At 42.5% G+C, this 23,197-nt stretch overlaps 1 protein-coding gene and 1 long non-coding RNA gene across 2 annotated transcripts; one reads left to right on the plus strand and one right to left on the minus strand.

The window, feature by feature from the left end:
* Positions 1 to 4,537: 4,537 nt before the first annotated feature.
* Positions 4,538 to 9,259, minus strand: LOC133722851 (cyclic nucleotide-gated ion channel 1-like). The gene is made up of 7 exons (XM_062149716.1): positions 8,379 to 9,259; positions 7,761 to 8,223; positions 7,394 to 7,591; positions 7,012 to 7,310; positions 6,172 to 6,283; positions 5,704 to 5,952; positions 4,538 to 5,215 (listed from the first exon to the last, which is right to left on the minus strand). The coding sequence occupies exons 1-7, from the start codon at positions 8,420 to 8,422 to the stop codon at positions 4,697 to 4,699; spliced, it is 1,884 nt and encodes a 627-aa protein (XP_062005700.1). The 5' UTR covers positions 8,423 to 9,259; the 3' UTR covers positions 4,538 to 4,696.
* Positions 9,260 to 9,268: 9 nt separating this feature from the next.
* On the plus strand, positions 9,269 to 12,386 carry LOC133722860 (uncharacterized). The gene is made up of 3 exons (XR_009852903.1): positions 9,269 to 10,227; positions 10,477 to 11,442; positions 12,301 to 12,386. It is a non-coding gene; the product is annotated as an uncharacterized LOC133722860 (long non-coding RNA).
* The last annotated feature ends 10,811 nt before the right edge of the window (positions 12,387 to 23,197 follow it).

The raw sequence follows: 23,197 nt of genomic DNA on the forward strand, positions 1-23,197 counted from the left end.
GCTTTCAGGCGGTGACGGGGCGGCGGGGCTTGCCGGAATGACGCCGGAAGCATCTCAGACAGCTTTTGGGCAGCCATCGAGGTCGGAGGAGGTCGTTGCTGCAGGTTTCTGGGCAACGACCTCACCTGCAACAGCAGGTTTCTGGGCAGCCCTGCAACCACGTCGCCGGCGACTCCACTGGCCACAGACCGGTCCGTCCGACCCCTGGCCTCCGTCCGGCAAGCCCCGCCGCTTCGTCGCGCCCCTAGCCGAGCTGCAGCAGCGCCGTCCGCACTTTAACGAAAGTGCGGACGTCCTCTTTAGATATATATATATATATATTCACACTCACCCTCCTTCCCAGAACAGTGCCGCACACCACCATTCACTCCATTACTCTCTCTCTCTCTCTCTCACTCACTCCTCACCTAAAACACCCACACAACCTTTCCATGCATCCTCTCTTCTTTCCCAAAACATCACACCACCATTTTTCTCCATCTTTTCTTTTCTTCTCCTCACCAAAATTCCTTCTTCTCATCTTTTCTTCTCCTCACCAAGAACCACACCACCTCACCAAAATTCCATCAAATCCTCATCAATTTCTCAAGGGATTTCAAGGGGCATCAAGATTTGAGATTGGGTATAGTGGGAAGCCATAAATCAAGGCATGTCATAATTGCTCCATAGCAATTTGTGACTTGTTCTTGTTACTTCTCACTCTTCCTCACTTTTACCTCTTTAATAGATGTATATTGTTGTTGATTTGTTGATGGGTTGTGAGTAGTCTATTTAGGAAACTAGGGTTTGATCCTAGCATGGATTTAATGTAATAAATATGTTTTGATTCAATGGTTTTCAATTTCGTGTGTGGCATATGTTCTAATCTATATTATTTGGCTTAGATGCATGCTTAGGAGCTTGATTAACTCATGAATGTGTAGATGAGCATGTCTAGAACAAATTAGGGGACCTAATAATCACTTCTCTAATTTATGGCTAGGACACTTGTTTGGAACATGGTTAGTTACAATACCAATTTTGATTGCCGTATTGGCTAGCTTAGGAACCTTGATTCTAGGACTGTTCGCCTTTTGGTGCAACTAGAGGCCCTAACAAGGCTCTAAATTGTCCCAATTGAGTTTCTACGACCCTTGATCCGGAGTAGGAATACCTTTTAAGGAATCTAATGACCCATGAGCCTTGAAAAGCCTTGGGTATGGTTCTTGATGCCATTATGAATTGAATGACCATTGTCGGAGCATATTTGTGCATTAAATTTGGCTAGGAGGATACCCTAGTGACCTAATTTTCATTTCTTGATTAGTTTCTATTATCTTTATTTTTAGTTACAATTTTAATTTTCAATTGTTAATTTTATTTTTCGCAATCAAAATCAAACTTCACAAACCACTTTCATTGTCAATATATACCACTTGGTTGTGAGCTTCCGCATTTATTTGTAGTTCTCTTGACCCATTTTAGGCTTGGTTTTTCCGAGCCGGGCATGTAAATAGCTTGGTGCTATTTTTATGTTTTGTTTGTTAAATTGTTGCTGACTTAGTAATCGGCATAACTAAGGATTGGAGTTAACTTTTCAATCCCCGTGGTAGGATAATTTCGGGTCCAAATATTTCCCACTTCTTTGATGACCGTGCCCTTATTGCGCATAAGTTGCATTTAAGCACCAAATCATTAGCCCTATATCAAGCTCTAGCCTCCCTTTTATCCTCTGCAGTACTCTCTTCAGTTAAGGGTTCAGGTTGGTCATCAGTTAAACAAAGGTCCATATTTTCATGCATCATCAAATAGCGTTCCAAGGAACTCCTCCAAGCTCTAAAGTTGGTCCCATTCAGAATCAAAACATTGTTCAAATTCATGTAAAGATTTCCTAGTGAGCAAAAACAAGAAAAATTGGTAAGTTTTAGTTTCAAAATAAAACTGAAAATTTTGACACAAAACATTCTGCACATTAATTGAAATATCTTAAGCAGTTCACAAATCACATGGCAGAACAATGTCAGAGAACAAAAGCAATCAAAACACCCCTAAACTGGAACAATATCAAGCAACACTTTTATAGCAGAAGACAAGATATTCTGTAGTTTCTTAATCATTGCACCATAATTAGTGAATTCAAATTATTCTAAAGTCAATCAGCATCTTTGTGACAGAAGAAAAGGCTTTAGAATCCAAAAATAAATTCAAAGTCATGCACAATACTGTTTTACAATTTAGACTATACAATTCAAATTAAACTTCTTTGGAATACATTATTCATATGGCATGGTCTAAAAATTAAAACATAATTTCTGGTCATTAACTTAATGAGTTTATTCATAGCCATTAACGGATAATTACTTTGTGCAACATATCCACTAACTTTACAAAAACTCATCCAAAATTTAAATTTTAGTTATTCCTTTTAAACCAAAATCATTTGGTCACTATATAGAAAACCTGCAATTTTCTTGATGAACACAAAACACATATATGGAGATAAACTTAATCACACATGTTGTTTTGTTTAATCACAGATACAGAAATTTCATAGCATATCAGAACACAATCATCAACATATATTCACAGATATGCAAGCATTCGATTCAAAATTTACACAATCACTGAACAACCATATAATGTAAATTTCACCCAGTCACCATCTACTCTAACCTAGGTTCACGTCGGGAATGCTTCTAGTGTTCTTGCTTCATCATGAATCAAAACATGCTTTGAATCGAGATAAAATTTTCAGAAAAGCCTAACCTTGAATCCTTACAATTTGCTGCATAATTCTTAGCGGAAGCATGAAATTTAAGCAATAAACAGCACCCAATTTATTCGCCTTCTTAATCCGCAGCATGTGGAGTTTGAATTCCAAAAGATGAATGCATCTTCTGCACTTCCGAATCTAGACCAAAAACCCTAAGTCCCCAAATTTTGATTTCACCGTTATGAGACAACGGTCACATCCTGTAGCGGGTTACTGAATGAGTATTGGGCCTGGACCAATGCTGCTGCGGGTTCGGGCCAAGAATTTCTTTTCTTAAGTGGCCCAAAACGTGGCCTAATTCTTTAAAACAAGGTGAGGGTTCTAGAAAATGTTACATAATAACCGTAGTTCTTTCAAAATTGATATCATAATTTTCTAAAATTGATTTATGTTTTGTGAAAACCTGAATGCTATGATACCAATTGTTAATCTGAATGAGCAAGTCCAAACACAATGATTAATCCACAATAACATAAACACACATACATGAATCAATATCAACATGAACTAGTACTGTATGGACTGAACAACATACCTGATTCTTGAATGGAGGACATCTTGAACAGCTACATGAATCAAGGTCTTCTGCTCTTCTCTGATCTCAAGCTCCTTCAATGGGGCAAAACTAAATGCTTTTGTTACAGAGAGAACAGGGACCTCAAGCACCTTATTTATATTGGATGATTAACCCTAAAAACCCTCCCATAAAGGAATTTCTTAAGAATCAGGTCACCCTAATAAGTATCCTAATGTATCACTGATTCTAGATTACCTTGTAATCTATGTAATATATTCCTAACCAATAAAGCTTGATATACTTAATTAGCTTTTTTTTTTTTTTTTTTTTTTTAAAACCCCACCCCATTCCCACCCTTGATGGGGCTCGAACTCTTGACCTCTTATATATGAGACCAAAGCCTTACCACCCCACCAAACACACACACCCAACTTAATTAGCTTATTTGGTCTCTAGGTATAGTACTCCTCTTATATCTCCTATTAAGTATAATGATATTTTAATCAGAATTGTTCACTCAAACTTAGATAATGATAGGTCCACTATAATTTTACAATGGAATCTATATAGTTGACTTGGTTATTCACAAGTCACAAGTCTTTTCTTCCTCCATATGTTCCTTAATTAATTCTTTACCAACCATTGAAATTTTGGATGGAAATATTTGGATCAATAATTAGAGCAATTATTACTTCTTCTTCCTCCATCCCTAAACCCTAAACCTGGCAAAACTGCATGCATATGTACACCACTAGCAAAAAGAGCTATACACATTGATTGAAATTAGTGGGTATAAATCCTAATAGCTACCAAAATCTGTGTGAGAATCCCAATGGCTACCCTACACTCACTCACGGATGCAATTTCTGTTCTATTTAGTGGGGTGGTCTTTGGTCTTTTCCCACGAGAAATTTTTCTATCCTCCCGTCAAGCCATGTCATCAGTCTGACATGGTTTGATGCCCCACTAGATTTTTGACTATGGCTTTCTCTCTCTGCAAACTCAGATCTCTCTCTCTCTCTCTAAAACTCAGATTCAACAAATGATATAGGCTTGGATATGAGGCTGTGAGCATTTTCTTCATTTTTTAGGCTTCATTTTCATTCTTTCTGATTGTATCTTCGACTCCAATAACCACAGAGTAGCCTTACTGTAATTCTTCAATTCTATTAATGTAATCAACTTCAAGCTCTATTATGAAATTAAGCTGGTCTATTTCGGAAAGCAAGGTTCCTCCTTTTGGCCTCCTTCGTTAGTTATATATCTTGATTACTTCTGAAACTCTAGCTATAGAGAAATCTGAAAACATATTTATTTCAATGTTTGTAGACAAACTCACAAAAGTAAATCAGGCCATATCGCTAGCTAGCTAGCTAGTTTCCTTGTAAGGCTAGCATATATGCATGCCTTCAATTCGCTAGGAGCGATTATGTAGAGGTTTCTATTACTATGTGATTGCTGCTGTTTCCGTTCTGAGCACCCGCTCTTTGATGATCAAGGCGGAGACGAAGGAATGGAAGGATTGCTGCTTTTGCTACCTCTTCTTTTTTTTCAGAATTGTTCAGATCCCAATAGACTCTGGATCTGGAAACTACTGTTCTCAAATCCTTGGCCAAGAGAACAAAGCAATCTACCTTTGAATGACATTTGACATTTTCCTTTAAGGTAGGAAGGTCAGAAAGACAGGGATTTTCTTTGGATGCTACCCAAGTCAGAAGCTCTTCGTCTCCATAGAAACCACCACTTTTCAGGGACCTCTTCTCGATCACTGAAGGGTTACTATCACTAGTCGGGGAGGTCAACACGAAGCCTTTTGTAATGAAGAGCATGCGATCCATTGGTTCTTCTGTTCGAAAAATGAAGCTATGATCCCGGTAGCTGACTGGAATTAGATATTCGCAGATCATCTTCAACACTTTTACATCCATATTTGCAAGCTTTGGGACCTACACATGTAGCACCTGATTAGATTATATTAATTATTTGTCATTACATAAGAATAAGTTTCACCTTAACAAAAAATGTTTCATTGAGAAATTCATTCTTGTTCCTTTTTTTTTATTTTTTTTAATCTCCAATGTTTAAAAATTAAGTAACTGGGGAGTTATATATATAGTTTTCATCTTTAACTTCTTCCTTGAGCTTCATTTCAATGGTATGGATCAATATTGTTAAACAGCAACAAGCGTTGCCCGTGACCCACCGTTGTATCGATACTGTCCCAACTTAACCACCTGATAGGTGTTGGGTTTTAATTACAAAAGGTCTCGGTACAATTGGATGAGATCCACCCACTTATAAGTTATATTTTATTTGTCACTTTTCCAATGTGGGATATTTCCTCTCCAACAAATATCATCACTGTTAAATATTGTAATATTCAAATGATCAACAATCAAATTCTAATATAGAAAGAGAGGATAAACATACGTACATTTTTAAGCATTTCCATGCAAATATGTTCCTTCAGGACTTTTCTGGTTTTTCCCGGAAGAATAGAGAATAAATTCTCCATGTCAGCATCTTTGATATCTTCCCAATTTCGTTTTACATGTTCCTTCATTTCCAGCTTCATTTGATCTGTGAAACCGTGTTTGTTCATCCAAACTTGTATACCTAGCTTTTTCATTTTAAGCTTCTTATCTCTCTCCTCCGATTTTTGAGTTCGCATCGAGATAAATGTCTGTTGCATGAACACAATAGCTTGGTCAGCTTCTCAGATATCTAGCTAGCTAGCTAGCTAGCTACAAGGCATATATCATTGAGGAAACAATCTATGTGCCATTTTAGATAAAAAAATCATCTGCACTTTTAGCAAAGCCAAAAGAGAATTTGAGCGATTAATGTCATTATGTCAAACTAGTCCAATTGTAAGTGGATGAATAGGAAGACACGTTATTACATGCACCTTCCCAATAAGATATAGAAATAGTAGCAAGCCAATGACAGAAATAAGAATAGCGAAGCAGTTTTCCCACACGTAAGTACTTGTTTCTAGATTTGTGCCAAAATTACTGTAGAAAAAAAAAGGTAATTAAAGGATATTAGGATATAACATGCATTTGAGATAATAATCAATGGTTAACTAGCAAAATGTTGATTTCCCTTAATTTTGGAGTTGAGTGAATTAAATGCATAATAGATTTAAAACTAAGGTTTCTATAGTTAAAATTTAATTTCTTACACTCAATTCACTCTCCCACGTGTTGTACTTTTATTTTATGCAGTAACATCATCAATCCCCTAGTACTTACCAATTTTTTTTTAGAACAACTGAACAATTCGACCAACGATATAATTGTGGAAATTTGTACTACGTATGGTGTTATACATTAAGATGAAGTCTTTCTAATGAGGATCTCAAATAAAGAATTTAAAAAAAAAATTAATAGTTGAATAAATATTTTAAATATTTTTTATTTTTTTGAATTTTTAAATTTTATTTGATATTTAGCTTTTCAACATAAAATTCATCAAACGATTGATACATTATAAGGTCTTTATTAAAGAGGTCCCCTATAATCAAGATTTGGGGTTTAGGGAAATGTATAAAGATTTGACACTAAATTAATTTTATAAACAATTGAAAATCAAGCATACTGTCATAACTGAACTACATTTTGAATTATCTCTACTAAGCCTAAACAAGTAATGGGTATTAAGGATTTATAGTGCACTCCAATTTCTTTAGTTTGCACTCCTAAATAAAAAAATATACTAAATGAAATGTGTGTGTATATACCTTAGATTTCGTAGACCCCACCAAAAAGAGTACAAAAACTTTTTTCTGAAATCTATTGACCCCGCATTACCGGTCTTAAGGGAATCAAGAAATATTCCAAAATCGAAGGGTGCCGTAGCATTTTCTGGAACATCTACAAGGCAAAATTCATCAAGAGAATTGATGAACGTCATATTTCTTGATGCCGTGTCTTCATCACAATAATAATTACATCTTGTGTTACTATGTTTTATACATGCCCGGTGCCAACATGACGTCTCTCGTTGAATAGAGAAGAAATACCAAAAGGCTCCAAGTACCTAAACCATACAAAGACTAATTAATTGGTGAGAGAAATAAAGACCAAGTAAAATGAAAATGACAATATATAAGAAAAACTTACGTGACTGGCAAGGATGTATAAGAAAAAATTGAAGGCACCTTTAGTCCATATTCCAGTCTTCCTCCTAAGTTCTATAGACGAATGGTGCATTCGGTAGACCCTTGGCAAATATTGAGCTAGAAGAAAGAAATTCAGAGTCTTTTTTTTGTCTATATATTTAGAACTTCTCATTTTGGAAGCAGCAGCTACTATTAGCACCTGGCCAAATAATTAATAATGGGTTAGGAAGTTATTAATAATTAGTAACTTGCACAACCAATTAACCAGCTAATAGTCTAGTAATTAATATTTATCTCCATGAGAATGGATGAGAAAATTTCTTGGTAACTTTGACATAAACTATTAAAGTTCAATATATTCATCTTACCTGAGGAATCGGAAGAACAGCAAAGAAGTCGATTATGATTGAGCGCCATGACAACTTCTGAGCTAATGCCTTGGCAAATGGAACTATCTCGTTCCATTCGCAAACTGACTTTCCACCTGCTTTTTTATCCTTCTTTCCTCTTGTTTGTGCCTCTTTTTTCTTCTTTTGTTCGTCTCTTGATTTCATAGCAGCTTTAATAGCCTTACAAAACTGATATATAATGTTCACTATCAAAGTGACATCCGTGAGTGATCGCAAGACAAGGGCAACCACCTTCAACGTCTTGTCCATTCCAAGGCATTTGTTTTTCTCGTCGATGACTGGGAGGTAGAAGAATAAAGGATCGACTGAAACTGCAATCACACATGAGATTACAAAAATTGGTCGCCAACATGGATATAAAATCACAGGAATTCTCCTTTTTGGCTTAATTGGGTGTGCTGCTGAAGCTCTTGGTGTAAGGCTGAGGAAGAAAAAGAAAAAGAAAAAGAAAAAAGTCATTAGTGACGAGGAAAAAACGGCCAATAGAGAAGTCTTCGGTTAAAAAATTTATCCCAAGAAGTCTTCACCGTATAACATCCACTAAAAACAAAATAATCTCAGGGCAGCAAGAATAACCTTTGTTGAGTTGGATCTTCCAGATTATCTGGATTACTCGTCATTAATGCCCCTTTGCACGTCGGACACTAGGATCTGTTGTCTTAAACTCTCTTACTAGTAGAGTCAACCAAATTCTTTAGGGCATGATTGAGCCCAAAATAAACTCCGAGGCCTACATGTGACCATGAAAAATGAAATATTATGCAAACTGAACATGGTAATAGAAGCCGGAAGGCTTTAGTGCTTGATCTTTAAGTAATATGACAGAGTGACTAACATCTACAGGCTATTCATTAGAGTAACTAACAGTTAAAATGTTAACTTGTTCAGTTAAAAACCTGGGTTTAATTAGTTAATAAAAACCTTACAAACTTGAAAGAAGTTGCATAGAATGCTGGAGATTTCCAGGTGAAGGTAAACATGTGTATTGTAAGAATTTATAGTATTCGAGCATTACAGAAAGTACATGATCACAACAACTTTGCACTACAGAAACATCAGAGTTAATTTGAGACTACGGAGTTCAAGAAGAGGATCTTGACAAAGTATACTTACTTCAAGAACGCATGAACTTCAGAACTTAGTAGCAATATTTGAAATCAAAACTGAAATGGCTTAGTTTTGTAGATCTGCATGGAATTTATAAATTTATTTGGTGTTTGTACGTATTAGATAGTCATTGACTATAAACTTTGATGTGATCCACAAGTCTTTTCCAAATATATATTTTTCTTCCCCAGTTCCTTTATTAATTCCTCACCAACCATTGAACTGGCATACATACAACAACCAATCCTTACCATATATAAAGAAAAGTAGCTAATTGACTATATATAACCTAACGACTCAGACGAGAACTTTTGCTCACCTTTCACTAGGTGACAGATGCAAATTATTGCCTATATCACTACAAGAAATATGGGCTAATACAACGAAGTGATCTGTAAGGACTTGGCAATTCGTTGCATTTAGTTGGATTATATAACGAATTGTACAAGTCTTTGCTTTTGGTTCGAAGGATACGTAAGGAATACAGAAAGTCCTTGCATTAGGTTAGTCAAACTGAGAAAAAATATAAAATCGTTGTATAAACTTTTAATTTCCTTGCATCGACCGAGCGGGATCTTTGGCGCTCACATTATTTGCTTCTTTTAAATTTGTTTTCCTTTTTACTCTCTCTCTCTCTCACTCACTCATTTCCCCATCTCTCCTTAGATCCGCTCACTCTCAAAAATCCAGACCGAAGAACACACCAAACAGTAAACACCAAATAACCAAAATCTGAATCAGACCTCCGCCATCCGTCCCGTCATCCTTCTCTCTCAGCTTCTCAAATCCTGTTTCGCTTCCTTTGAAATCCAATCTGTACCCAAATTCCTAATACCCAAATCATAAACCCTAACACCGCAGCCCCAAACACCTCCTTCAATCTCACATGCTCTCTCTTGATTCTTTAATCCTTTGTCTTCTCTGTTTTTCGATAAGGATTGGGTTAGTTCTATGAGGCTGAGTTAATCATCGGCTCATGACAGATTACCAAAGACTAAATATGGGTTTCCAGATCACCGAGCTGTGCATGACTAGCCATCTCATTCTGGTTACTCTACTTTGCCGTTTTGGATACGTATTATCGGACCTTTTCTGCTTCTCATTGATTTCTTGTCGCTAGTTTGGTATTTTCTGCCTTTTGGTTTACCTATAGTCTATTTTTGGTAAATTGAAGTTAATTTTTTGGTTTTTAATTGTGATTCTGTCAAGAGATTCTATGGGTAGTAGGCTCAGAGCTAATCTGTAGGTTGCAGAGGTCTTTGCTTTGGCTATATTTGCAGGTTTGCCCGTTTGTTGCATTTGTGTTTGGGTCTTAGAGGTACATTTGTTTCTTCTATTTTTTCTTTGCTGGTTTTGTCATTTTCTATACTGTTCGTTACACATTAAGAATACTTTCATATGAGTTGTAATAAACACTAAGATTTGAGCTTGTTGCCTATTAGCTGGAAAAATATAATATGGAATTGATGTTATGATATCACTATGGTGTAGCAATAGATATTTGTTAGTACACAGTAAGTTGATGAAGCTCACAAATGCTAATGCTTTCATATTTGGTCCGGTGCAGGGCCTAGCATACTGGTAATTGATGAGCAGAGAGGAGAGTTTGTTTCCAAGAGTACAAAGTTCGTGGACCGTTTTATTGCATTAGATCCTCTGAAAGAACAAAACAAAGTTATTTATCAAATTTTCAATGTTATTAAGAATGCTCCTCTTTCACTTAAAGCTATAATTTGTTGTATCTTCTTTCACTTTAATGATCGCACACATTAACTTTGCTCAAGGACACATTAGATAAACATACACAGCGTATATTAGTACATGCACTGACTCTTAGTCCAAACTGGCTTTGAGCTTGTTACCTTCATTATGAGCTTTGAATATCTTCTCTTCCTACTTGTTATTTTCAGCGCCTTTGCATGATGGACAAGTGAACTGACCCCAGGTGATGCTATTATGTGCTTGTTGGATTATATGGTAAGGCAATACTAGTAATCCAGTACGTAATACCAAAATTCTCATCCTTACATGTAACCAGTAAGAGTGGGCTAGCACTAAGAAAGTCAATGGAGTTGTCAAGCTGATGAAGCTCTCTACATAGATATGTACCCTAGCTAGATACCTCTTTTTTTTTTCTTTAACTGTTACTGATTCTTTATCTCCTCTGCCTTCTCTCTCCATTAGATCTAATCTTATATAGCTTTTGTTCTTTATATACATGTCTATTTCTTACTATTTTTATCTTTCTAGTTTCTACTCACTGAAAGGATATATGTACATCTGGTGTGTGAGTGCCTTGTCATAGATTTCAACATGCTTGAATTCATATATTTTAAAGAGTATAGCCTTTTTTGTTTGCATCAGATTTTCACTCAGCTATGGTACATGCAAATTTTAACTAGATTATGATGCATGCAGGATAAGTTTTGAGGCAAATTTGTGTTCACTGCAGTAAGCTATAGCTCTGTGAGTGAAGCATCTGCATTAGGCAACTTGGACCCAGATTCCCCTTATTTCTTGATGTTATTTTCAGGTATTCTCTTTTCCTTTACCAAGTTTCTAAATCTTCAATATTTTGTTGTATAACCAGAGTGCTCTCATTCAAAAATGTTATCATAGCTTAGTCCAAGTTTAACATAAGTGCATTCTGTGACTTGTGAAAAATGTATGTTTTGTGGCCGAGCCTACTTTTGATTGAGTTAATTGTAGTTAAGCAGTAAGTTATGTTTTAATGATGTTCCAGTGTGCCATCAGAATGTAAGTAAAGAATGATTCTCTATTAATCCCTTGACCTCGATTTGGCAAAGTAATGATTCTATTGTGCCAAACATGTTCTAGCGCAAATGACAATCAACCATTCCCCTGTACTCGAAGAATATATTCAATCTTCCATTCCTGTTTTTCTCTTTCAACATTTTTTGGAAGTTGACCTCTTGAACAACTAATCTTTCTTTTCTAGTTTAAGAAACTTGTTTTTATGAGTTTTGTATTTGTCCTAACGATTCCTTGTCAAGAATAGCTCCTCACTTTCCTTTTTGAGTACTGAGTCGTGTACAGTTAAGCTCTTGCCTAACTATAACTTGATATGTCGAAAATGAGTATTCTGGAGAAGTTTTCTTACACTTATTTTTATGGCTGATTGTTATGAAGTTAGAACTATAGCTTTAATTCTAAACTGCTGCATATGCACTTTGTTGGTTAGAATATATCAACTTTGGTTTTCTGTTAGCCTGTTATCATGTATACTGTTTCTAATATTAACCAAGTCTATGCCAAACACAAAATAGGTTTGGGTTTCTGATTTTTCTATGATACAAATAGGAACTTGTTTTCTGTGAGGTTGTTATCATGTATACTTCTTTCTAATGCTTGTCATTGCTTGTCTTTGTAGGCTCTATGTCGGACATCCTTTTGTTCACCATTAAATTAGCACTGCTTCAGCTAGAAGTGTTATGTGGTTGTAAACTTGTAAATAAGTCTTTGACATATATCTTTGTGAACGTTTGAGTTATTACTGCTTCGGGAATTTTCCATATGTAATTATTACTCTAATTTATAATAAAAAGTAATTCATTTACTCAAAGCCTCAAATTTTTTTTTACTAGATTTGGTAAGTAATTAATGATAAATTAAATGTAATTAAACTTTAAATAGCATGTTAATTGCTAAAAAGGGCCTTGCATCTACTAAATGCAAGGAATTGTCCTTGTATATTGGTTAACCATAGTTAACCTCAGGTGCTAAATTCTTTGCATTTGAGATTAATAATTCCTTGCATTTGCAAGCTCAAATGCAAGGAATTTTCAAGTTGTTGTATTTGCTCTTTTGCAAGGGCCTCTTTGCAAGGACTCAAATGTAAGGAATTTTCCCTGTATTTGGGTTAATGCAACGAATTTCCATCTTTTTACAAGGAAAAAATTCCTTGCAAAAAGCCTTTTTTCTTGTAGTGTATAGGATAGATTATTAGTATATATTTGACTTGATTCACATTTACGCAAGCGTACGTGTCATTGTCAAGATAGGGAAATATTATGCCCAAAGTTATCGTACCACGGGGATTAGTGGCTAACCCACAATCCTTGGGTGGTCGGAACTAAAGTCACTAAGCAAACAAAAGCAAAAGAAAAAGAAAATAAAATAGAAATGCTAATCTAAGGCACCAATCCTTAGCAATGCTCGGCTTTGGTTTTCACCAAAGCCTAATCAAAACTAAGAGCCTAGCGGTGGATATAAACAAATGAGTCGAAAATTGTAGGAAGTTTTGAATTGTGAATTAACTAAACTAAACGCAACCGAAAAGTAAACTAAACAACTAATTAACGAACTAGAAAATTAAATTTGGGTTTTCAAATTAATGGGAACATGGGAGTGTCGGGTGATTCACACTAACTCTCTTGCAAATATCGATGCCAATTTCACAAATGCATGCATTTCCTATATGTGTCGAGTCCCGTATCTAGTACCGGTTAAGGCTACTAAACCAATTATCCTTTCGGTGTATTGATTATGCCGGTTAAGGCCACAATCAACTGTCTAATTTGGGCATTACGCCGGTTAAGGCCGCAATATCCAAAATTAGAGGCCTAGAGAGCAAGATAATAGAGACCCAAGCAAGCTTAGCTACAATTAAGCTAGCTAATGGTCACCACACTTAAATCCTAGATTCCACAAGACTAATAAGGTGTCAATTTATCAATCTATTCATCACAATTGCCCACAACATAATTTCAAATGTTGACAAAGCCTAGAAACATGCTTCTAAGGACCAATAAATTCGGATTTAAAGCATACACAATGGAAATTGCATTTATTAAAAGTAAAGCATCAAAATTTATACAAGATGAGTTAGGGGTTCACAACCCTAACTCCCAAAATTGAACTACTCACTACCCATAGTCAAATACATCATCAATAGCAAATAAAATTATGGAATAGATAATAAGGAAGAGAGGGGAGAGTTAACGTGGTTACTTCTAGCTATGAGCTAGTATGAACCAAGCAATTTCTTCACCCAACTACCCTAAATAGAGGTGTGGTGCTCTTGATGATGATTCTCTTAAAGCCTTGAGTGAGTCTTTCTAAATTCCCAAAATAAAACTAAAGAAACTAAAGAAAATGAAGAGGGAGTAGGAGAGGATGAGAAAGAGAGCAGCCCAAAGGAGCTGCCTCTGTTTTTGTGGTGCGGCTCTGTTTCCTTCAAGAGGAATAGGGTTGGTTCTATATATACATATCAAGAGAGAGGAGGGAATAGGTTGGATGAGTGGCTGATGTTGGTTCAGAAAAAGGGTAAGGGACACGTGGCTGTGAGAATTGGAAGGATGAAGTCTGGGTTGCGGGGAAAAATAAGAGAGAAGGTAGGGAAAGTGGGTCTGCCACGTTTTACCCTTTAATTGGCTCAAGTTAATAGAACAACTTAATTAAACATACAAACGTGAATATGGCTGTGGGATGTGGCTGACATGATTAATTAATCATGGTTTGATGACTTGATCAATTAATTGAATCAATGATTAATTAATCCAACTTTTTCTTTTCTTCATTTCTCTACCATTTACTCCGATTTTGCATTATTTTCTTCCGATATCTTTGACTCCGCTTATTTTCTACAAAATAAATAAAAATGGATTAATTACATAATAACTGACTTGAGGATTAACTTATTTCTAGTATTTTAGATACAATTACATGCATAAAAATGCGTGTAATCAATATTTAATCTCGCTCAATTGATGCTTTCCTCTTAATCATAAGAAATGCGCTCTCAGCATTCTATATGTACATTGTACCTACATGTACGTTTGCAAAGCATAATTAGCTATAATCAGCCGCGCTCATCGTACCGCCAGAAGTACCAACTCCCACCAAAGTAATGTCCTACGGATAGACAGCCAGGCGGGCTACGGCCTGAACACAGGATCGTCCCCAGATCACCGCCAACGCGCCGCCACACGCTGCACCAAGACAGCATCAGAAGCTACTGAAACTGGAAACTGAAGCACTTCAGTCCCACATCGGAAACAAGGAGAAGATCGGACCTCTCCTCACCTATAAAGGTCCTCTCTTCTCTCTTCATTAAATACGCATTAACTACTCATTTATTATTATGCTGCCTATATGTATCAACTGACTTAGGCATCGGAGAAGTGAAGACCGCCCAACGCGGTCTCCCTCTGACGCCCTGTCTTTCGTTTGGCAGCCAGCAAGGATCATCAAGTATACAGAGTAGCGGTCCGCCCACCGGACCCGCGTTAAACGGAGGTTTGGCTACCGCCAGACTTTGAGCATTAACATTGGCGCCGTCTGTGGGAATCTTTGAGCAAAAGGTCATCCCATCACAACTACCATGACTAGCGGTAGCGGGGGAAACGCCGATGAACAGTCAGACCAATCCGCCATCCCCCAACCATCCAATCCAGCGGTAGGTGTTAACCGCGCACTATTCAACACCCCAACCAACCCCGGCGGTGAGACGAATCCAGGCAGCAGCCGCCCACCAGGCCAGGACCTCGCCGCCATGTACGAGCTGGCACTGGCAGACCTTCACAAGGCAAACAGAGAGCGTGAAGAGGAGCGCAGAGAGAAGACCGAGGCCCAAAAGCAGGTGGCTACGCTGATGTCACGTTTTGATGACCTGAAAAGGACGTTGGAAAGAACCGCCAATCCGGCACAAAGCGAGCATTCGCACAGCACAAGGCGTAGTCTGCCCAACGCTGGTACATTGGTACCAGAACCAGTCGTACAGATGCAGGTTCCGCTGGACCCACCTGAACTATTGGGGATGGGACCACCGCCCATCCCCCAGCTCATGCCGGAGTAGGAGGCAGAGTCGGTACCGCGCACCAACCGCTCGGAAGCTAGGGCAAGAACTGAGGGCGATCCGCCTGCGCCAAGGCGTAGGCAGACCCAGCGGAGTACATACGCCGGATCCGCCGGCGACGCAACAGCCCAAATTCTGGAGAGGATGCAACAGTTGGAACAAAGGTTGGTCCGGGCGGAGTCGGGCGCCACGCCGCCAACTCAAAGTCCACTTTTCACGTCCAGACCAGGGCCCTTCACCGCTGCAATTCTGCAAGCTATCAGGCCTGCGTACGCAAAAACTCCAAAGATGTCGCATTATAGCGGTACATCCGACCCCTTCGTCCACATGGACACCTTCAAGAAGGTCACCAACAACAAGGGATTTGACGACCCCACTCTGTGCCACTTGTTCAGCGAAACGCTGGACGGAGAGGCAATGAATTGGTTCTTCGAATGTCCGCCAGGATCCATTGACTCATTCAACGCACTATCACATACCTTCCTCTCCCGGTTCATCTTATTGTCCGCCGGACATCATAACACGAGTCAGCTGTTCAGCGTCAAGCAGGGAGAAAACGAATCACTAAAGGCATTCGTCACAAGGTGGCGAGCGGCAGCATCTCAGTGCCGCGATCTAGACAAATCGATGGCATCGGCGGCCTTCAAGCAAGGACTCCTCAAGGGGCCGTTCCTCTATCACCTCAACTACAATCATCCAAACGCGGCATATGACCATATCATGAGTGAGGCGGTCATTCACGCCCAGGCGGAATTCATTACATATGGAGAAGCCCCACCGCCACCAGCAACGCCAGCAAAGACAACACAGCCCACCTCCAGTCATCATGAGACCGTTAATAAGGCACCCGCCGCACCGCCGACTGACAAGAAAAGGGAATGGCCACAGGGCCACTACCAGAGCAAGCGGCAGAAGGACCAATACCACAAGGGCAACCGCCCAACCCAGGAGGATAACCGCAACAGGCAAACGGAGTCTTCTCAACGGTATGCAGTGTTTACGGTCCTCACAACCTCGTACGAGGAAATATACAATCAGTGTAAGGATCAAATTCCGCCACCTCCCCCAGCAAAATACCCGAAGACGGGCAAACCTAGAAACACCGGCAGATGGTGCAAGTACCATGAAGACAGCGGCCACAATACCAACAGCTGCAACGCACTGAAAACGGCAATTGAGACCTTGTACCGTGAAGGCAAGATGGAACAGTTCAAGGTGCGCCAACCGCCACCCGTGATTGCCAACGTAGAGACGTTGGGCCGCATCAACACAATCGACGGCGGTGCTCCAATCACGGGCATGTCTCACAGAGCAAGGAAGCGTTACGCACGCATTAATCACCCAAAGGAGGTCTGCCACATCCGTTACGAGAGATCCGCCAAAGTCCCAAAGGTGGGTTGGGAACCTATTACATTCTCGGAGGAGGAGGAGCGCGGGGTGCACCTACCCCATGATGATCCCTTCTTGGTCGACGCCATTCTTGGCAGGTTCTCAGTAGGGAGAATATTGGTAGATAGCGGGTCCGCTGTCAACGTCATCTTTAACGGTTGCTACAGCCACCTCAAGCGGAATAACAAGTTGCTCCAGGACCATGAGCCACTGCTCAGCTTCTCCGGTGACGTCACACAACCGCTCGGTTCTGACTACATGCGGTTGACTATTGGCGCTAGTCCATGTATGGCGGAGGTACATACAGAATTCATAATCGTTGATTGTCTCAGCTCGTATAATGCCATCCTCGGACGACCGGCGCTCAACAAGCTTAAATGCATTATCGCCGGATACATGCTTCTCATGAAGTTCCCCACACCTAATGGCACGGGCAGTGTGAGGGGAAGCCAGCAGTTGGCACGCGAGTGTTATTCAACGACTATGGCACGGTCAACACACCGCCATGATATCCTCACAGTGGGAAACCAGGCACCACCACCAAATATCTTCGAGGACCCTAGGGATGAGGAGGAGATGTATGTAAGGAAGGAGCCGATCAACCCGGACACATCCTTGAAAGTCGTCTGCATCTCAGACGAGCACCCTGAGCGGACAGTCCGCATAGGCGCCCAACTAGACCCAGAAGTAGAGGCAGAACTCATTCAATTCCTACGTCATAACGCCTCCGTCTTTGCATGGTCCTACGCGGACATGCCAGGTATCTCCCCTGAAATTATCACTCATAAACTGACCATCAAACCCTCCTTTTATCCCATCAAGCAGAAGCGGAGGGCCTTCGATGAGGAAAAATACCGGGCAATCGGAGAAGAGGTCGCCAAACTCCAGGACATTGGATTCATCCGCCAAGTCATCTATCCCCAGTGGATCTCAAATTTGGTAATGGTCAAAAAGCCCAGCGGCAAGTGGCGGATGTGTGTTGACTTCAAAAATCTCAACAAGGCATGCCCAAAGGATAGTTTCCCGCTACCCCGTATCGATCAGTTGGTCGATTCAACTGCCGGACATGAGCTCCTCAGCATGATGGACGCTTTCTCCGGATACAATCAGATCAAAATGCACCCCAGCGACCAGGAATGCACCACCTTCACCACCGACAAAGGCCTCTACTGCTACAATGTCATGCCTTTCGGTCTGAAGAACGCCGGTGCAACTTACCAGCGGTTGATGAACGCCATGTTCGCTGAGCATCTGGGAAAAATCATCGAGGTCTACGTGGACGACATGCTAGTTAAGAGCATAAAGGCCGACAGACATGTGACAAACCTCAGGATCATAGTAACCATTCTCTTGGCCTATGGTATGCGCCTCAACCCGGAAAAATGTTTCTTTGCAGTCACCGCTAGCAAATTCCTGGGATACATTGTCAGCGAGCGGGGCATCGAGGCTAACCCAGACAAGGTCCAGGCCATCCTTGACCTGGCGGACCCTGAGTATAAGGTACACGTCCAGTGCCTCCAGGGTAAGTTAACCGCCCTTTCTCGGTTCATCTCTCGACTCACTGATAAGTGTGCCCCATTCTGCAAACTCCTCAAAACAACGCACAAGAAGGTCATCGACTGGAATCCAGAATGTCAGGCGGCGTTCCAGGGCCTCAAGGAGTACCTGGCGGCAGTCCCTCTCCTCTCTGTCCCTGTCCAAGGAGAAACCCTATTCATATACCTAGCGGTATCCGCATCGGCGGTGAGTTGCGCAATTGTCCGAAGGGAAGGCCAAGATGAGCTCCCAGTTTTCTACGCCGGCAGAGGCATGAACGGAGCAGAAACAAGGTATCCTCCCTTGGAGCAACTGGCCCTCGCACTTATCGTTGCCGCCAGGCGCCTCCGCCAATACTTCCAGGCTCACACGATCCATGTGTTAACCAATCAACCGCTGAGCCAAGTAATGCAGAACCCTGAACACTCGGGGCGCCTCAGCAAGTGGGCCATTGAGCTCAGCGAGTTCGACATAGAATACAAACCAAGAACCGCCATGAAGGGCCAGGCAGTGGCAGACTTCATCGCTGAACTCACCGAACGACAACCTGAACCCGGTATAGAGATAGTGCCCGGAGCGGAAGTGGTAACCGTGGTGGAGGCAAGTCACCCCCAGTCAGATTGGAATCTACATGTGGACGGATCCGCCAGCGCCAAGGCCAGCGGCGCCGGAGTCATCTTAACAGGACCCGGGGGACTGAACGCGGAGTACGCGTTGAAATTCAACTTCAAAGCTTCAAACAATGTGGCGGAGTACGAGGCACTTATCACCGGTCTGCTCCTCGCCATTGACTCAGGGGCTGACAGCGTCAACATATTCAGCGACTCTCAATTAGTCGTTAACCAGGTCAACGACAGCTTCCAAGCCAAGGACCAGCAGTTAGCGGCATACTTGGGATACGTCAAAACGTTGCTAAAAAAGTTCAACTTTCACACCATCACACAAATTCCCAGGGAGAAGAACGCCAAGGCTGATTCACTGGCGAGACTGGCAACCGCCCAGCCGCATCAAGGTCCAGCGGACACAAAGGTGGAATGCCTTGACAAGCCAAGCATCACAAAGACCCTAGCAGAGATCTTCAACATTGAAATCAACCCCAGCTGGATGGACGAGATCACTGCATACAAGCGCAGCGGCACATTACCAGAGGATAAGGTCAAGGCACGCCAAATTCAGCGGAGAGCAACCCGCTACAATATCCAGAATGGCAAGCTTTACCGCCAGGGGTTCACTCACCCCAACCTCCGCTGTTTAACCCCGGAGGAGGGAAAGGTCGTGTTGGCAGGAATCCACGGCGGGGAATGCGGAAACCACTCGGGCGCCAGATCCCTGGCCAATCGCACAATGCGACAGGGCTACTTTTGGCCTACGCTTGGTGAGGACGCCCGGCAGGTGTCAAGATCCTGCCACAAATGCCAGCAGTTCGCTGATCTCCCACATGCACCGGCGGAACCACTTTCAATCATCATCGGTCCATGGGTCCACTCTACATGGGGCCTCGATTTAATGGGAAAATTCCCAACCGCTAAAGGACAGTTCAAGTACATCATTGTTGCTATCGACTACAACAGCAAGTGGATAGAGGCAGAGCCACTGACGGCCATCACTACCGCCAAGGTCATTTACTTCCTCTGGAAAAACATTTACTGCCGCTATGGTGTCCCACATACAATCATTACAGACAACGGCACACAGTTCAACAACGAGGAGCTCATTTCATTCACCGCCAATCTGGGCACCAAGATGAGCTTCGCATCTGTCGCCCACCCCCAAACCAACGGCCAGGTCGAAGCAGCAAACAAGATAATCAAGAAGCTGCTAAAAAAGAAGCTCGACACTGCCAAGGGCTTGTGGGCGGAAAAGCTTCCAGAAGTGCTATGGGCCATCAGGACGACTCCATCCTCCGCCACTGGTGAAACCCCCTTTTGTATGACGTTCGGAACTGAGGCTGTTCTCCCTGTCGAGGTAACTCAACCCACCGCCCGGGTCGAGTGCTACCGCCCAGAGACCAACGGCGATGGCATCAACCTGGACTTGGACCTCCTAGAGGAAAAACGACACAAGGCCCATTTGCAAAACCTACAAAACAAGCAACGAGTATCGCGTTTCTACAACGCCAGAGTCAAGGCCCGGAACCTCCAACTGGGGGACTGGGTAATGAAGGAAGTCATTCCACCACCAACAAAACTCCGCCCAACTTGGGAAGGTCCATACAAAATAGTAGAAGTCGTTAGCCCAGGCACCTTCTACTTAATGGGCAAGGATGGCGTCACTACGACCCACCCTTGGAATACCGAACACCTTCGGTATTACTACAAATAGTCATGTCGCTACCCAGGAGCATCTTGACTTAGCTAAATTTTTGTTCAATATTTAGCTAAGGGAAGCTACCCAACGGGTACATCCCCACTTTTGTTAACACTGACCAGTCAGTTATCAATGAAACGAGGAATTATTCAAACCATTGTTACCAAGTCTAGCACTGAGGGCAGCTGGCAACGCCAGTAATCGTCAGCGGACCACATCCGCTACGTTGTGCACTTGGGCCAATCTTAATTCCTTTAATATTTCATTGATTGCAAAACAAAATCCTAAGTCAAAACTCTAGCGGTATAGACATGTCATCACAAAACGTCAAAAATTCCATACTTCATATATTCAGGGCTGGGACTCCACACCCAAAAATGTTCCTTACATTCAAAAAAAAAAAAAAAAAAAAAGTACATATATCTTCGGCCTCAGCGGCTACACAATCATAGACGGCAAGTCCGGCATCTCAGGGGTTGGCCCCGGCGTCGCCTACTTCAGACTGCGGCGGCTGTACGCCGCTTACTTGGTCAGTCCCTCGAGCGGTGGGACTTGGCGTCTCTATGGTCCCATCCGCCGGAGTCTGGTACCCACTGCCTGAGCTGCCGCCTCCTGCTGGGGGACTGGGTACTGGCGGGAGTTTCTTCGTCGGCGCTACATTTTTTGCTTGCGGCACCTTGGGCAGGGACGCCTTCGCCCAGTCAATGGCACCCTTCGCTTGCAGCATCTCCACGTTCGCTAAGGCGCCGGCCTTCGCCGATTCATTCATCGCGTTTTTGTATTCCGCCGACTGCTTGAATTTCTCCACAGCGACGGCGGCGGCTCGTCTTCCCTCGTCCCTCAGCCGGGTCACCTCACCCTCCAGTCTCTTCACCTCCCCTTGCCTGGCGGCAGACTCCCGCTGCAGGATATCAATTTTCTTATCCTTGGCGGCCACCCGCTCTTGCAGCAAGGCCATGTCCTGCTCCAGCTTGGAGACATGATCATTTCGTTCTATGTCCCGCTGGATAGCCACGTCTAGCTTGCCACGAGCGTCCGCAGCATCACAGTCCGCCTTCATCAGGCGTCGCTCCACAGCCGCCAGCCTGTCCTTGGCATCCGCCAGCTCCCTCTCAAGCCTCTTAACCTCCTCCCGTAGCTGTCCCTCAATTCGGGGTTGCTTGGAGGCCGCCAAGAACATTTCGTTCAGCCCAACCGCCAGGTGCCCAAAGGCTGAGCTAAAAGGCGACTGCTCGATCGCCGTTGGCCGCGTCATCCCTGCTAGACCGCCGAACCCCAACCGCTCGCATAGGTGATAGAGAAACTCCTGCTCACTGTCGGTCATGAACTCGGTAAAGGCGGCAAACGAGTCCAGATCGCTCACAGGTCTCTCTCTCTCGGCCGTCACGGGGGCCTTCAACTGGTCCTGTCGGGCCTTCTTCTGCATGTGGACCTCGAGGGTCTCGTCCTCATCCTCCTCCCCGGCCGAGTCGTTTTGGCGCCGCTTCCGCAGGATCCCCCGTGTCTCTCCAGTGGGCGCAGCCCTGGACCCCTTGTGCGGTTGTCTCCCCACCGCAGTAGTGGCAGCCCCCGCCGGCGCCACAACTCTTTCTTTCTGTGGCCCACGTCGAGTGGCGACCACTCTGTCCTTCTGCGGCACGGTAGAGGACCCCTTTTTTCCCCCGCCCGCATTTCCATCCGCCTGCACGCTAGGCAGACCGTCGGCCCCTAGGTGGGAGTGGTGCGGCATGGGCAGCACCACCGGAACCTCGGATGCGCTCACCTCCAGAGTCTCCGGGTTCACCACTGTCCTTTGGGCCGCCTCCCCTGACGCATACATCGCCTCCAAGAAATTGTCGATCTCCGCACGATCCATGGCTTTGTCAAAGGCGTCGCGGCTCGCTTTGTTGCCTGGCGGAGTATCTGAGAATATGCAAACACCCGTCAGCATTAACCAAGTTATCGAGCGATACAATGTGGCGGAGATCTCTTACCAATAGCGCGCGTTAATTGTAGATCGACCAACAACTCCCAGCCGGTGAGGAGACGGAAGTCCAGCAAATTGCGATTCTTCCAACAGCCTTTGATACGCGCAACGCGACACTCTTCCTCACGCGTCAGGTTATAACGCAGTCCAGCTACAAAAACAAGAGGCAAGGCATCAGTATAACGATTGCAATACATATACAATAAACCGCCGACTATGTTCAGCGGAGATCGACGGACAACCTCGGATTGGCTGAAACTCCGACTTAATCCT

The sequence above is a fragment of the Rosa rugosa genome, chromosome 1 (assembly GCF_958449725.1).
Source record: "Rosa rugosa chromosome 1, drRosRugo1.1, whole genome shotgun sequence".
NCBI lineage: Eukaryota > Viridiplantae > Streptophyta > Magnoliopsida > Rosales > Rosaceae > Rosa > Rosa rugosa.

Excerpts from the sequence above, each read along its gene's own strand:
- LOC133722851 (XM_062149716.1), bottom strand. The coding sequence starts at position 8,422 with ATGACGAGTAATCCAGATAATCTGGAAGATCCAACTCAACAAAG. Across the intron at positions 8,224-8,378 it reads GAAGATCCAACTCAACAAAG|CCTTACACCAAGAGCTTCAG; the intron begins GTTATTCTTGCT and ends TTTCTTCCTCAG. Across the intron at positions 7,311-7,393 it reads TATACATCCTTGCCAGTCAC|GTACTTGGAGCCTTTTGGTA; the intron begins GTAAGTTTTTCT and ends TGTATGGTTTAG.